The sequence below is a fragment of the Nerophis lumbriciformis genome, linkage group LG02 (assembly GCF_033978685.3).
Source record: "Nerophis lumbriciformis linkage group LG02, RoL_Nlum_v2.1, whole genome shotgun sequence".
NCBI classification, from domain to species: domain Eukaryota; kingdom Metazoa; phylum Chordata; class Actinopteri; order Syngnathiformes; family Syngnathidae; genus Nerophis; species Nerophis lumbriciformis.
Window position 1 is genome coordinate 17,052,501 of NC_084549.2, and position 16,302 is coordinate 17,068,802.

The 16,302-nt window shown below is 39.5% G+C and overlaps 1 protein-coding gene across 4 annotated transcripts in view; it reads left to right on the forward strand.

The window, feature by feature from the left end:
- The window catches only part of LOC133595761 (uncharacterized), a 68,865-nt gene that overhangs the window by 41,270 nt on the left and 11,293 nt on the right, over positions 1–16,302 (forward strand). For 3 of the 4 annotated variants that reach the window (XM_061948739.1, XM_061948584.1, XM_061948796.1), the window contains exons 7-13: positions 1–24; positions 96–186; positions 260–401; positions 488–592; positions 679–772; positions 10,375–10,408; positions 10,725–10,802. The exon at positions 1–24 is cut by the window's left edge and continues 22 nt beyond it. In XM_061948739.1, the coding sequence (XP_061804723.1) occupies positions 1–24; positions 96–186; positions 260–401; positions 488–592; positions 679–772; positions 10,375–10,408; positions 10,725–10,802 (568 nt within the window). The remainder of the gene's footprint in view (positions 25–95; positions 187–259; positions 402–487; positions 593–678; positions 773–10,374; positions 10,409–10,724; positions 10,803–16,302) is intronic. The other variant, XM_061948659.1, reaches the window with a different exon arrangement.

The following is a 16,302-nucleotide window of genomic DNA, read 5'->3' on the forward strand; positions in this document are numbered from 1 at the left end:
CAAAGAAAACCACATCACTTGCAGGTAAAGAACATTGCTTTGGTTTTTGAATAGAACAATGCTACAGCAAAGTGAGCTAACTCACTATCCTTCAGAAAAAGGGATCAAGCTCGTCCAGGAAGGACAGTACTTACAAGCAGCCAACATGTTTACAGAAGCCATCAAATGTGATCCAGATGATTACAGGTGCGTCCACTCATCTATAGCCAAGACAGCACATACATGCTTAGAAATAAGCATCATCATTTTTTATCTTCAGGTTCTTTGGGAATCGTTCTTATTGCTATTATTGCTTGGAGCAGTACACTCAGGCTCTGGCAGATGCAGAGCGCGCCATCCAACTGGCTCCAGACTGGCCCAAAGGTTATTTTCGCAAGGGAAGTGCTCTCAAAGGCATGAAGGTGTGTACATGCCCTACCACAGCGATCACTGTATAGGCTCACGCAGCACTAAAATGCACGTATTTGTTATTGCGTGCATCATGTAGTTGTACAGTGATGCACAAAAAGCTATGGAGCAGGTGCTGAAACTGGACAACAACTGTGACGAGGCCGTCAATGATCTCTTTTACTGCAAATTGCTGCAATTAATGGTAAATACACATGTAAAGTAAATCATTTAATGATATAAACAATTGCCCCCATACATAGCTGTGTGTGTTCTACCTCTGTGCTTCAGGAGCTTGGTTTAAATGAGATGGACAGCGCGCTATTGCTGGAGAGATATTCGACAGTCCAAGAGGTTTTGGCATCCTTTTCTGATGCTACCAGAGGTCAGATCACAAATGTGTTTTACAAACGCATTTCCTTGTTAAGTATATAAAAAAAAAAAAAAAAAAAAAAAAGGAAGTCTAAGAATATCTAAAAAATAAGTAAGCACACCTCTCATACTTTAGCAACCATTGTAACACTTTAGGGGCAATACTATAGAAATTAAACTTGGATATACTTAAAGAGGAATTTCACTTTTTCTTTTCAAAATATTGCCTATCATTCACAATCCTTTAGTGAAACAAGCGCACATGTTTTTTTTTTTTTAAAGCATTCTTAATTGTAAATAAACGCTAGCAAAAGTCAGCTAACAATGGAAGTAATTAGATTCATCATCATCATCATTTCTTTTTATTCCTTTCATAAAAATGCATGTATACAAGCCACGTACAGTTCACACTTCCATTGTTTTTTTGTTTCTTATACATTTCCATGATCAGAAAGGAGCAGATGGAAGAATAATATTCTTATATGCAGTGTTGGGTTAGTTACTGAAAACCAGTAACTAGTTAGTTACTAGTTACTTTATTTCAAAAGTAACTCAGGTACTTACACCAAAAAGTAATGCGTTACTGTGAAAAGTAACTATTTAGTTACTTCTTCTACTTTTTTTTTTTTTTTTTTTTAAAGCTCCCATTAATGCCCTTTTAGCCTTCATTTGAGTACTGTTATTGCACTGGAGAATAATACAATATGTTGATCAACTTGACATGCATTTGCATCACTGAACTCTGCTAAGCAATGTGGTCTACATACAACACACAAAGACAAAGATATGTTTCAAAGGGCCAATTTATTTCAGGCAAGAACAAATTGACAAAACTATTTTAAATAGCTGCAACATAACATACATAAGTAACAAACAGCATAATAACAACATAGCTGTAAACCTGGCTTCACCTAAGGAAGGCACACGTGACATACACAAAGCCTAACCAAGCAGATTTGAATTGATGTTTTGGGCAGTAGACGGGATCTTTGATCCAAGACACAACTTACATTTAACTAAAATGTTATTTTCTTTGTGCTCGACAAAAGAAAAGAAGTGAGAATATCTCATACTTGCCAACCCTTCTGAATTGCAGTGCCTCTCTCCGGGACAACCATTCTCCCAAATTTCTCCCGATTTCCAGCCGGACTTAAGGCACGCCCCCTCCAGGTCCGTGCGGACCTGAGTGAGGACAGCCTGTCGTCACGTCCGCTTGGCCAACCAAAAAGTAACCACAGAACGCTATACCGATAGTGTTCTGTCGTTACTTTTTGGTTGGCCAACGGTTTACGTTGTATTGCGCAACCCCCCTCCCCTCCCTTCCCCTCCCCAGACACACACACACAGAGCGCAGAGGAAGATTCAGAAGCATGTCACTGCTTCGCTGCAATAAAACACACTCAGATCTTCTGTTTCTAGCCGATACTACATAAAAAATAACGTAAAATAACGCAGTAACGCATCATGTAGTAACGGTAACTGAGTTACTGAATATAAAAAATAACGCGTTAGATTACTAGTTACCGCCGAAACTAACGGTGTTACAGTAACGCGTTAGTCCCAACACTACTTATATGTATCTGCCCCCTTTTTTAACACAAATTATTTTAGATGATTTTATCACTGTTCCCTCCACCTACACCCGAACTCCAACATACTTTTTAATTTTCGTTCAAGCATTTTCACTGACACGTCCAATCAAAATCAAAAAGGAGTGTATTATAATGCTCTTTTTGTAACTCTTTTTAAATTCAAAAATATTCTTGCAACTTTTTAAGTCTTTCTTTAGAGAATTCCATTCCAGATTCACTCTAATCCGGCTATAAAGCGCTCTGAAAACATCCCAAAATCTCCCAAATTTGATATACTGTTTTATATACATATATACTTACTGCTGTAAGTCATACTTGCCAACCCTCCCGAATTTTCCGGGAGACTCCCGAAATTTAGCGCCTCTCCCGAAAAGCTCCCGGGACAAATATTCTCCCGAAAATCTCCCGATTTTCAGCCGGAGCTGGAAGCCACGCCCCCTCCAGCTCCATGTGGACCTGAGTGAGGACAGCCTTTTTTCATGACGGGAGGACAACAGGGTGACAAGAACTAAATCATTCAGACTAGAGATAAATTGTATTAATTAAATATATTTATTAATTAAAAAAAAACAAAAAAAACATTTTTACTATATTTTGCTAAAAACATCAAAATTAATTGTATTTTTTCGTGACTCCTTATTACATCCAGCCATAGAATTATACATTAAAATAAACATATTACAAATAATTGATTTTAAATGATCATAATTCATTTAAAATGACCATATTTAATTATTAAAATAATTGCTTGTTTATCAACAACTTTAGCATTTTATTCATTACAATTTGAAACTCTCAGAAGCCAAGTTATGTTATATTCCTTAATATTTATTTATGCAAGTTTGAAGTATTAATCATCTAAACACAGCTTTGTTTGCATATTTTCAGGATGTAGCTATCTATCAATCTATCTATCTATCTATCTATCTATCTATCTATATATATATATATATATATATATATATATATATATATGTATGTATGTATGAAATACTTGACTTGGTGAATTCTAGCTGTCAATATACTCCTCCCCTCTTAACCACGCCTCGCCCCACCACGCCCCCACCCCCCACCTCCCGAAATCGGAGGTCTCAAGGTTGGCAAGTATGCCGTAAGTATATATGTAAAGTAGTAATAGGCACATTAACAATAACATGTACTATTTGTGTATTTTTGTCATTTTAAGCAAACAGCAGCGCATTATTTCATCGCTATTTTCTTCAACGACGACAACGGCTACTCATACAGACTTCACGAGACACAGCAAAGACTACTTTGGCACAAATGATGATCCAGAAGCTTATATTTTTGAGCCTGAATATAATAAGGATAAACTACAAGCTTTAGAAGCTGAGTGATAAGCAGGTCCAGCAAGTAGCACTATTGCTAAGTGCTGAACAAAAAATACCAACTACTAACATGATAAAACAATTACTTACTGGACAATGTCTGCTCCCAGTCCCGGCTTCCCCCTTAAAGTAAATGAATGCGGCGCACCGCCACGGCAATATCATAGCCGCCACACCTTGAAAATACGTTTTTTTTAACATGAAAACAAATAGAAGTAATATATTGTAAAGTCTGACGCTATTTTTAACTTTTATTACCAATCTTATGCTAAAAAACGGCACAATTTCAACAGGTTTTACCTCCCGTGCAAACACTTTCGTCATCAGACACAAAAAGACTTTGATCACAGAAAACAGCGCTGCCAAAAATGGATGTAAACAAGACACACGCGATTGTCTGGAGCGTAGTCAACACGTCCGCGACGTGTACGTGACTTTAATATAGCCATCTACAAAATGTGCAAATATTAAGAGGACAGTGGCGGCTTTCAAAAAGAGCAAGTCCAAAATGATCAAAATACATTAAGCAGCAACAACTGAAAAAATAGCAATACGATAAAATATGTTAATACTAATTAATAACAGATTTGTTTTTAAATGTATGTATACATTTTTAGCCTTTTTAAAGAAAATCATATCATAGCAAATTATGCAAATTAAGCGATGGTGACCATGCCCCCAGCGCCAAAGGTATCTTTGCAATCAAGGGGAAAACCCTGCAGTCTGATGCAGACGGATGCGATGCTTATATCTTCCGGTTTAGATAAAGAATAAACATAATCTTCACGCAGGTAGAAAGAAAAAAAAGTGAGCGCAAACAAGTGTCTTTTTGTGTCTTTCTCGCCATCCTAGGTATAAGTTTAATGTCAAAGTCGACCAAGTTCTCGGTTTATGGCCACAACCTTCAACTATAAAAGTGAGAGGCATGATTTATAATCTAGAATTAACTATCACCAACTCCGATGCGATGCAGCAGCTCATCGGCTCACTAAGCCAATAGTTGCACAAGCTAGTTACCGCTCTGTGGCGCCGCTAAAAGTAGTTTGACGTTAGCGCTTAAAACATCAATATTGCTAATACTTGGTTAATATTCAGGTCACGAGATGTAAATGGAGTATTGTTGGCGGTTTTTGGATGTTTAGCTTCATTGTTAGCCACCTTGTACTTGCCGTATATTACAAATTAGAATGCAGAAAAAAAAGAAAGACGTGTTCTTGTCTTAATAGGCAAATGATAGGCAAAATTCCAAAAAAGTGCATTTTCCCTTTAAGGGCAGTGGTTCTTAATTGGTCAATATATAATATATCACCCTTTTAATGACAAGTGGCGACCAAAATTGCGGAAATGTTTTCATACATTTTTTTCAAATAGCTAATATGGGAAAAGACGCACGTTGAATTTGATGTCATACAAATTAACACACCAAGTTTAAATAAGTATTCCATGAACCAAAAGTGTCTTTTGGTACTTTATATCTGAGGACTTAAATCAGAACAACTGAACTTGGACCTGAATGAGAGATGAAAACAGCTTCGAGAAAATCAAGCCTGTCCAGTTGTTTTCCTGTCATACCGGAAAGTCCCTATTGTGGACAAAATTCTACCGCGCAACACAACTTGAGACGCTGTCTTGTCTTTCAATCAATCAATCAATCAATCTTTATTTATATAGCCCTAAATCACAAGTGTCTCAAAGGGCTGCACAAGCCACAACGACATCCTCGGTACAAAGCCCACATACGGGCAAGGAAAACTCACCCCAGTGGGACGTCGATGTGAATGACTATGAGAAACCTTGGAGAGGACCGCATATGTGGGTAACCCCCCCCCCCCTCTAGGGGAGACCGAAAGCAATGGATGTCGAGTGGGTCTGACATAATATTGTGAGAGTCCAGTCCATAGTGGATCCAACATAATAGTAAGAGTCCAGTCCATAGTGGGGCCAGCAGGACACCATCCCGAGCGGAGACGGGTCAGCAGCGTAGAGATGTTCCCAGCCGATGCACAGGCGAGCGGTCCACCCCGGGTCCCGACTCTGGACAGCCAGCACTTCATCCATGGCCACCGGACCTGTGCCCCCCCCCCCTCAAGGAAAAGGGGAGCAGAGGAGAAAAGAAAAGAAACGGCAGATCAACTGGTCTAACAGGGGGGCTATTTAAAGGCTAGAGTATACAAATGAGTTTTAAGATGGGACTTAAATGCTTCTACTGAGGTAGCATCTCTAATTGTTACCGGGAGGGCATTCCATAGTACTGGAGCCCGAATAGAAAACGCTCTATAGCCCGCAGACTTTTTTTGGGCTCTGGGAATCACTAATAAGCCGGAGTTCTTTGAACGCAGATTTCTTGCCGGGACATATGGTACAATGCAATCGACAAGATAGGACGGAGCTAGACCGTGTAGTATTTTATACGTAAGTAGTAAAACCTTAAAGTCACATCTTAAGTGCACAGGAAGCCAGTGCAGGTGAGCCAGTATAGGCGTAATATGATCAAACTTTCTTGTTCTTGTCAAAAGTCTAGCAGCCGCATTTTGTACCAACTGTAATTTTTTAATGCTAGACATAGGGAGACCCGAAAATAATACGTTACAGTAGTCGAGACGAGACGTAACGAACGCATGAATAATGATCTCAGCGTCGCTAGTGGATAAAATAGAACGAATTTTAGCGATATTACGGAGATGAAAGAAGGCCGTTTTAGTAACACTCTTAATGTGTGATTCAAACGAGAGAGTTGGGTCGAAGATAATACCCAGATTCTTTACTGATTCGCCTTGTGTAATTGTTTGGTTGTCAAATGTTAAGGTGGTATTATTAAATAAATGTCGGTGTCTAGCAGGACCGATAATCAGCATTTCCGTTTTCTTGGCGTTGAGTTGCAAGAAGTTAGCGGACATCCATTGTTTAATTTCATTAAGACACGCCTCCAGCTGACTACAATCCGGCGTGTTGGTCAGCTTTAGGGGCATGTAGAGTTGGGTGTCATCAGCATAACAATGAAAGCTAACACCGTATTTGCGTATGATGTCGCCTAGCGACATCATACGCAATCTTCTTTATTTGCTTTGAGGCATCTTTATTGGATTGTCTCCCGCCATGTGCCGCTCCTACACACGGTACTTGAACCATTTCCTGATCAAGTCTCCACTCGATGGCCTCAAGCTTGACAAGGTTGCCCACGAGACGCACACGCCTCAAAGCAAATAAGACAAAATTGCAAGACGCTCTCACAATAATCGGGTCACTACAGCATTTTTTGCAGCTTTCTTTAGAGTAGTCATCGTACAGCTTTTTTTTTTTAGCAGTTTAGATTTACAATCCCCTAGAAAAATGAGTCAACACAGCTATTTTAGTCTAAACATTGGCAACACAAGTGAGTAGCAAGATAATTGCGTGGAATGGTGTTATGGTTGGGGCTGCTTAAGTAATGGCTAAGAGGAGCAGCGGTTTATTGAATTATTTATTAATTAATACATTAATTAATCCACCAGGTTTTCTGCTTGTGGTGAAGTGGAAGATGATTCCAGTAACAACTTGAGCAGCTTTGGTGAATTCCATGCTGAGGAGAATTAAGGCAGTGCTTAATAATAATGGTGCTGACAAATATGCACACTTTTGACACTGTAATACAGAGGTCTTCAACAGGGGTCTGTGACCCCCAGGGGGTCCGCAGATGTACTGCAGGGGGGTCGGGAAATTGTTGGTTGGTTAGACTTTTTTTATTCGTATATTTTTGATATTCCGTGATGTTTTTTTACACAAATTTAAATATCTTTAAATACACATTATCATTGATCCAATACTTTGTAGTGTAGTTGCCCGTCTCCGCTCGGGATGGTTTCCTGCTGGCCCCACTATGGACTGGACTCTTACTATTATGTTGGATCCACTATGGACTGGACTCTCACAATATTATGTCAGACCCACTCGACATCCATTCCACATATGCGGTCCTCTCCAAGGTTTCTCACAGTCATTCACATCGACGTCCCACTGGGGTGAGTTTTTCCTTGCCCTTATGTGGGCCCTGTACCGAGGATGTCGTTGTGGCTTGTGCAGCCCTTTGAGACACTTGTGATTTAGGGCTATATAAATAAACATTGATTGATTGATTGATTGAGTTTAGAAATGACAGTGGCATGGCCGCCCAACTCACTGTCCAAACATGAATAATTACAATATTGTATTCATTTCAGCGTTTAATATAGCTGGCGATTAATGCTCAAATTGCTAGCTAAAAATTAAGATTCTAGTCGTCGGCTAGCAATTAACGCGGCAATTGCCAGCTAGCGACTAGCATGCGAGTTGTCAAATAGCGATTAGCACATCTGTTGCCAGCCATTGTTATGGTGCTAGTTGCCAGCCAGCAATTAGGGTCCTAGTTGCCAGCTAGCTATTCGCGGCACTATACGATGGTTCCGGCCTGCCAGCGTCCAAAATCCGGCCTGCGAGAAGTCCCAAGTTTAAAAAATAAAATAAATTAGAAAAATAATTTGTATTTATTTATTTATCTGTCCTTTCTAATCCATTTTCTACGGCTTGTTATACATCTGTGTCTCCTATCATATTTATATACAGGTAAAAGCCAGTAAATTAGAATATTTTGAAAAACTTGATTTATTTCAGTAATTGCATTCAAAAGGTGTAACTTGTACATTATATTTATTCATTGCACACAGACTGATGCATTCAAATGTTTATTTCATTTAATTTTGATGATTTGAAGTGGCAACAAATGAAAATCCAAAATTCCGTGTGTCACAAAATTAGAATATTACTTAAGGCTAATACAAAAAAGGGATTTTTAGAAATGTTGGCCAACTGAAAAGTATGAAAATGAAAAATATGAGCATGTACAATACTCAATACTTGGTTGGAGCTCCTTTTGCCTCAATTACTGCGTTAATGCGGCGTGGCATGGAGTCGATGAGTTTCTGGCACTGCTCAGGTGTTATGAGAGCCCAGGTTGCTCTGATAGTGGCCTTCAACTCTTCTGCGTTTTTGGGTCTGGCATTCTGCATCTTCCTTTTCACAATACCCCACAGATTTTCTATGGGGCTAAGGTCAGGGGAGTTGGCGGGCCAATTTAGAACAGAAATACCATAGTCCGTAAACCAGGCACGGGTAGATTTTGCGCTGTGTGCAGGCGCCAAGTCCTGTTGGAACTTGAAATCTCCATCTCCATAGAGCAGGTCAGCAGCAGGAAGCATGAAGTGCTCTAAAACTTGCTGGTAGACGGCTGCGTTGACCCTGGATCTCAGGAAACAGAGTGGACCGACACCAGCAGATGACATGGCACCCCAAACCATCACCCAACCATGCAAATTTTGCATTTCCTTTGGAAATCGAGGTCCCAGAGTCTGGAGGAAGACAGGAGAGGCACAGGATCCACGTTGCCTGAAGTCTAGTGTAAAGTTTCCACCATCAGTGATGGTTTGGGGTGCCATGTCATCTGCTGGTGTCGGTCCACTCTGTTTCCTGAGATCCAGGGTCAACGCAGCCGTCTACCAGCAAGTTTTAGAGCACTTCATGCTTCCTGCTGCTGACCTGCTCTATGGAGATGGAGATTTCAAGTTCCAACAGGACTTGGCGCCTGCACACAGCGCAAAATCTACCCGTGCCTGGTTTACGGACCATGGTATTTCTGTTCTAAATTGGCCCGCCAACTCCCCTGACCTTAGCCCCATAGAAAATCTGTGGGGTATTGTGAAAAGGAAGATGCAGAATGCCAGACCCAAAAACGCAGAAGAGTTGAAGGCCACTATCAGAGCAACCTGGGCTCTCATAACACCTGAGCAATGCCAGAAACTCATCGACTCCATGCCATGCCGCATTAACGCAGTAATTGAGGCAAAAGGAGCTCCAACCAAGTATTGAGTATTGTACATGCTCATATTTTTCATTTTCATACTTTTCAGTTGGCCAACATTTCTAAAAATCCCTTTTTTGTATTAGCCTTAAGTAATATTCTAATTTTGTGACACACGGAATTTTGGATTTTCATTTGTTGCCACTTCAAATCATCAAAATTAAATGAAATAAACATTTGAATGCATCAGTCTGTGTGCAATGAATAAATATAATGTACAAGTTACACCTTTTGAATGCAATTACTGAAATAAATCAAGTTTTTCAAAATATTCTAATTTACTGGCTTTTACCTGTATACACAGACCGGCACACGGCCAAATTTTTTTAACCCAATGCGGCCCCCGAGTCCAAAAGTTTGGGGGACCCCTGATCGAGTGTAATGAAAAGCGCTATATAAATCTAATCCATTATTATTATTATTATTATATCTTAGTACAGTATTGCACAATAACAAGGTACCTTTAGGACCAGTTTAATTTGAAACAGTCACAATTTTAGTAGAGGGTCCCTGCTTCTTCTCTGGATCATAATATGCATGGCCTGAAAAAATAATTGAAGACCCCTGCTCTAAAGTGTACTTGGTTGTATTGCCAAATATTTAGACTATAATGGCTGCATGTTAAGTCATTTTCAGTGGATAATACATCTATACTACTCTACAAGCTGTGCAGTGACTTCTCTAAGTTACACCCAAGTTTGTTTTGCAGTATTTTCCTTTGCTAAAATGTGAGTGGTGTTTTTTTTTACATTTTATTTACTTTTTTATCTATTAATAGACCTTTTTTGTTTCCTTGTTTTTGCAGCAGCAAGCCAAGATCAGTCTGTTGCACTACCTGGGTAAAGTGGCATTCTTCTTTGTCATTAGACCACAAAGTGTTAGAACTAAAAGAAGTGCATTAACTATGATTTAGAATGCATCCTTGTGTGTGTGTTAGTTGTTTTATAGAATTATGATTGGCAGATATCTTTAAACACTTGCTGACAAAGCTCACACTGACGTTAAGGGTTTGAGTGTGGTTTCCTGCAGCACTGATAGCAAGCTCATGTATACCCGACACCATCCTGTTCCGGAAACGCACGGAACAAATCATAGTCATGTTTGTGTAACTTATTTTCACAAAGTCACATGCCAGCTCTGTTTTTCCCTTTTTAGATGCCCCAGTCCATCGCTCTGGGTGGGAAATGTGACAACGGAGCTGACCGAAAACCACTTAAGGGACCTTTTTAAAATGTATGTTTTGTCAACTTGTATTTGTTTACTTGATAGCGAAATCGCACAATACATAATATGCATGGACCAGATTTTCATATGTTGTCCCCGAGCAGCTGGTAAAAATCTAAAATACAGATGAAAAAAACAATTACAGAGCACCAGCAGAGTGATAAGATCAACAGCAGTCCAATAGATATCCGGGATGCAACGGTTAACACAGGGGTCGGCAACACAAAATGTTGAAAGAGCCATATTGGACCACAAATACAAAAAAATAATCGATCTGGAGCCGCAAAAAATGTAAAGACTTATGTAAGTGTTATAATGATGGCAACAGATGATGTAAGTGTCTAATTAGCTATATTAGCCTACTATCAAAATGACCATGTGTCGCAGGCTGACGCAAATCTTCGTTGACAGAAATGTTGAAATGTAATATTTATTCTAGACATTTTTACAACATTGGATAACATTAGTAAAAATTCTCAGAGGGTGAGATAACTCCTGGAAATGACTGTCTTAGAATGGCCAAAGGTATAGATGTGTGTGTCCAAGTTAAAGGAAATGGCAGGCTGTCTTCTTCTAATGGATTTATTACAATCTTTGCAAGCTAGGTAACGTTTGCTGTGGTCTGGAACAACGTGACGCACAAACAACTATCTGAAATTCAGCCAATATTTAACACAAATGTGTCATGAAACATGGAAAAATAAACTAAATACAGAGAGGACATAACTAAAGGAAATAAAATGAGCTCAAATATAGCTACAAATGAGGCATAATAATGCAATACGTACATACAGCTAGCCTAAATAGCATGTTAGCATCGATAAGCTTGCAGTCATGCAGTGACCAAATATGCCTGATTAGCACTCAACACAAAACGATAACATCAGCAAAGCTCACCTTTTGTGCATTCACGCACAGCATAAAATGTTTGGTGGACAAAATGAGACATAGGAGTGGCATAAAACACGTCTAAAGCAATTGAGTTTATTACCCACATGAGTAACATTTTCCCCTGGGGGCTCAATAAAGTCAATCATAGTCTTGGGATCTGAGCAGAGGATGTCGTTGTGGCTTGTGCAGCCCTTTGAGACACTCGTGATTTAGGGCTATATGAATAAACATTGATTGTTTGATATTAAAATAATTATAGACTGATTAGTACATTTATTTACACTGTTATTATTTGACTACTGTTACTTCGGACAGTAGTGATTAACACATCAAACTCTTGAAGAATGTCTGTGATTTTATACATTTTTGTTGTGAAGTTATTGCATAATAATCGTGAAACCATAATTGCTACTCAGACTACAATCGTACAGTCAAAATCTATAATTGTTGCATTGCTAATACACATTATATAGACAGAACTAGTGACGGTCTTTCCATGTTCAATTTAAAATGTTGGTGCTACTCAATCAAACAATTATTGGTAAAGCTTTCCTCAGTCCTGCTGCTATAAATATTAAATCTGTTACTGAGCCTATTGTTTCTATTCAATGCCATTGTGTAATTGAACCTTAAAACCCAATTTGAATTGCTGTGTGATTTGTAGTAGAGGAGTGTCGTCTGTTTGCTGTTGCCATGGCATCCCCCGAATCACAAACATTCATTGTGCACCTGTCTTTTAGCAATCGCATCTGTGCTAACGTTGCTAAGAGGTTGTATTGATCTTTTAGCATACAGAAATACCATCTTTATCCTTTATAACAGGGGTCGGCAACCCGCGGCTCTAGAGCCGCATGCAGCTCTTTAGCGCCGCCCTAGTGGCTCTCTGGAGCTTTTTCAAAAATGTATGAAAAATGGAAAAAGATGAGGGGAAAAATATATTTTTTGTTTTAATATGATTTCTGTAGGAGGACAAACATGACACAAACCTCCGTAATTGTTATAAAGCACACTGTTTATATTAAACATGCTTCACTGATTCGAGTATTTGGCGAGCGCCGTTTTGTCCTACTAATTTTGGCGGTCCTTGAACTCACCGTAGTTTGTTTACATGTATAACTTTCTCGACTTTCGAGGACGTGTTTTATGCCACTTCTTTTTCTGTCTCATTTTGTCCACCAAACTTTTAACATTGTGCATGAATGCACAAAGGTGAGTTTTGTTGATGTTATCGACTTGTGTGGAGTGCTAATCAGACATATTTGGTCACTGCAAGACTGCAAGCTAATCGATGCTAACATGCTATTTAGGCTAGCTATATGTACATATTGCATCATTATGCCTCATTTGTAGCTATATTTGAGCTCATTTAGTTTCCTTTAAGTCATCTCAATTCAAAGTATATCTCATGACACACAATCTGTATGTAATATGGCTTTTAATTTGTTGCGGCTCCAGACAGATGTGTTTTTGTATTTTTGGTCCAATATGGCTCTTTCAACATTTTGGGTTGCCGACCCCTGCTTTATAATAATCCCAGCGTTATTTGGTTTTTACCGGTCTTGCAGTTAATGTTGATTATTTCACTTCTCACAATGTCTTATTTAACTTCACTTTTTACTTTCACTTCACTTTTGATGTCTGCCCCACACTTGGGAGACATAATAAAATGTAAAATGTTATTTAATAAGCAACATCTTACCATATTTTTCGGAGTATAAGTCGCACCGGAGTATAAGTCGCACCGGCCGAAAATGCATAATAAAGAAGGAAAAAAACATATATAAGTCGCACTAAAGTATAAGTCACATTTTTGGGGGAAATTTATTTGATAAAACCCAACACCAAGAATAGACATTTGAAAGGACATTTAAATTATAGTGAACAACAGACTGAATAAGTGTATGTTATATGAGGCATAAATAACCAACTGAGAACGTGCCTGGTATGTTAACGTAACATATTATGGTAAGAGTCATTCAAATAACTATAACATATAGAACATGCTATACATTTACCAAACAATCTGTCACTCCTAATCGCTAAATCCCATGAAATCTTATACGTCTAGTCTCTTACGTGAATGAGCTAAATAATGTTATTTGATATTTTACGGTAATGTGTTAATAATTTCACACTTAAGTCGCTCCTGAGTATAAGTCGCACCCCCGGCCAAACTATGAAAAAAACTGCGACTTATAGTCCGAAAAATACGGTACTTCCTCAGCGTGGCTGTCTGGCTGGCACACACGTTCGAGCTGCAGCAGAATAGCGCACACGGGCTATTATATCCTTCCACAACGCGCTATAACTGTATAATACTCCAGCTAATCCCTTGATAATTGACTACAATTATTAGGGATGTTCCCATCATGGTTTCATGCTGCAGAGTCTGATCATCCATGGGTGAAAGAGGCTGACACCAATCACATGTATTACCTGTCATTTTCCCATGTATTTAGGATGAGTGCTATTGACAGTTTAAATATTTCAACACAATATTCAAATGAGTTCCTTATTCCCTTCTTCCGTGTGTAATCACGTCAGCCTTGTCCTCCAGTGATAATACTACATGATAATACTTAAGATGCAAAAACGTGCAGTTTATTTGCCGTAATGGAAATGATTATTATTAGCTTAGAGCAGGGCTATTCAACTTGTGGCTTTGCGGCCAAATCTGCCCCGGGATTGACACCATTTCTACAGCAACTTCCTAAAAAACAGTAGAGTGCTCCTGCTGTAAAGTGGAACTTGGACCACTGAGAGTGCATTGACATTTTAACCTGGCTGGCAAACACAGAACACTGGGGTTCGAACTTACACAACTTTACGTAACTAAGGTGTTTCTCAAGGCACCCTTTTAAGTCCTCTTCTTTTTGGCAATTACACTTTTTTTTCACAAGGTGATTAAGATAACTAAGGTGTTGCAGTAGCTTGTTTACTTCAGTAGTCATTTGGTCAACTTCTTTAGTTATACTAGTGGTGTTCCTCAAGGTTCCATTTTAGGGCCTCTCTTTTTCACCACTTGGGCTATTCAACTAGTGCAGGGGTCGGCAACCTTTACCAGTCAAAGAGCCATTTTGACCAGTTTCACAAATTAAAGAAAACAATGGGAGCCACAAAAATCTTTTGAAATTTAACATGAAATAACACTGTATACAAAGTTTTTTTTTTTGCTTTATGCTATGTATAAAGCAAGGGTCTCAGACACGCGGTCCACACCTTAATATGAAAATTGGATGTTAGTGCGGCCCGCGGGTTTTATATGAATGGCGCTTGACAGCGTCATTCTTGTCAACCCTCCCGATTTTTCCGATAGACTACGAATTTCAAGGCAACTGTTCTCTCGAACGTGCCGTGAAGGTACAGCATTTAACGCCCACTACAACCAGCGTGCCGGCCCAGCCACACAGTGTATGGGGCTTCTGCTTGCTCACGTAAGTGACAGCAAGGCATACTTGGTCAACAACCACACAGGTTACACTGACGGTGGAGGTATGAAAAAATGTAACACTCTTACTAATAATGCGCCACACTGTGAACCCACACCAAACACTAATGACAAACACATTTCGGGAGAACATCTGCACCGTAACACAACATAAACACAACAGAACAAATACCCAGAATCCCATGCAGCCCTAACTCTTCCGGGCTACATTATACACCCCCCCGCTACCAAACCCCGCCCACCTCAACCGACGCACAGAGTGGGGGGTTTGGTGGTAGCAGGAGTGTATAATGTAGCCCGGAAGAGTCAGGGCTGCATGGCATTCTGGGTATTTGTTCTGTTGTGTTTATGTTGTGTTAAGGTGCAGATGTTCTCCCGAAATGTGTTTGTCATTCTTGTTTGGTTTTGATTCAAAGTGTGGCGCATTATTAGTAAGAGTGTTAAAGTTGTTTTATATGGACACCGTCAGTGTAACCTGTGTGGCTATTGACCAAGTATGCCTTGCTGTTGCTTACGTGTGCAAACAGAAGATGCATTAAAAAGAGGCTCGGCTGGCACGCTGTTTATACAGGTTGTAGAGGGCGCTAAATGCTGTACCATCACGGCACGCCCTTATTATCATTGTTAGGGTGAAAATTGGAGAATATTAATCCCGGGAGGTTTCTGCGAGAGGCACCAAAATCCGTAAGTCTCCCGGGAAAATCGGGGGTGTCAGCAAGTATGCAGCTGAGCCGCATCAGAGTGATCAAAGAGCCGCATGCGGCTCCGGAGCCGCGGGTTGCCGACCCCTGAACTAGTGGCATATAAGTTCAGTAAAAAAAAACTTGAGAGAACAGATTCTTAAAAACATTAACGTGCTAAGGATGATTCTTTGACTAGCTCTTTTGCAGAATGTTCTTAAAAAAGCGGCGCGCTTCTGTAGTTCTTGACAAAATAAAATACCGTATTTTTCAGACTACAAGGCGCACTTGAAATCCTTTCATTTTCTCATAACTTGACAGTGCACCTTATAACCCGGTGCGCCTAATGTACGGAATAATACTGTTTGTGCTTACCAACCTCTATGCTATTTGGTACATGGTGTAATGATAAGTGTGACCAGTAGATGGCAGTCACACATAAGAGATAAGTGTAGACTGCAATATGACTCAAGTAAACAACACCAACATT